General features: G+C 47.0%; 1 protein-coding gene across 4 annotated transcripts in view; it reads right to left on the reverse strand.

Annotated features, from left to right (window-relative positions):
* LOC109290305 (leukemia inhibitory factor-like) overlaps positions 1–798 on the reverse strand; it is a 50187-nt gene that overhangs the window by 7549 nt on the left and 41840 nt on the right. For 3 of the 4 annotated variants that reach the window (XM_019506745.1, XM_019506744.1, XM_019506743.1), the window contains one exon: positions 653–757. In XM_019506745.1, the coding sequence (XP_019362290.1) occupies positions 653–757 (105 nt within the window). The remainder of the gene's footprint in view (positions 1–652; positions 758–798) is intronic. The other variant, XM_019506741.1, reaches the window with a different exon arrangement.

Here is a 798-nt window from a genome sequence, read left to right on the forward strand (position 1 = left end):
TTGAGGGAAAGGGACTAGGTCATACAGTTTAACCCACCCGACCACACACGCACATCCTGAAGACTTCCGGCACACCAAGCTGCAGTTTCAGACAATCATACTGACTCTATCCCATTGCATGGTATAAGGCTTTGTGTAATTTCTTGTCCCCCTGGTAAGGGAAGGATGAAAGCCCTATGCCTTTGTTGGACAGGACGATCTCAAAATCACCATATGTCTGTGCAACAGTCACCATGTTGCTTGACACAGCAAATGAAGCATGGACCTCCAAAGCCAAGAGGCATCTTTCCACTTTTGAGGAAGGAGATAGAAGGGGCCCCTATATGCTATACACAGGGTTCAGCAAATATGTAAGGGGGTTTAATTGTTCCACCAAACTATGACAAAGAGTAATTCCACAGGACACCTCCCAGTCCCAAAGCTTCCTATAGGTAGGGAGATCGTTTTAGGTCCATTGGTCCCGACCTGTCTGTATATATCAGTCTGTACCAGTCTGAAACAAGAAGCCAGCATAGCTTCCCTCTCCTGATTTTTAAAGTTGTCCTTGAAGATAACTCCTCTGTACAGACTGGGAGTGTCACCTGTGAGACTTCCCCCAACCAGCCATGTCCCCTGGAAGGCAAATGATAGCACTACATTCTGCACCACTTACATAGGAGTTGGAAAGATCGCGGGCCTTCCTCTCCATCAGCCTTGTCTGATCTCTGATTTTGCTTAGTGGGTCTTTGGGGCACCTTTGGCAAGAGGCACAGCTGGATAGGACACAGGCACAGCTTTAATAGTTTTTTCTACATACCT

This window comes from Gavialis gangeticus, unplaced genomic scaffold (genome assembly GCF_001723915.1).
Source record: "Gavialis gangeticus isolate Ggan-Ray unplaced genomic scaffold, GavGan_comp1, whole genome shotgun sequence".
NCBI classification, from domain to species: Eukaryota; Metazoa; Chordata; order Crocodylia; family Gavialidae; genus Gavialis; species Gavialis gangeticus.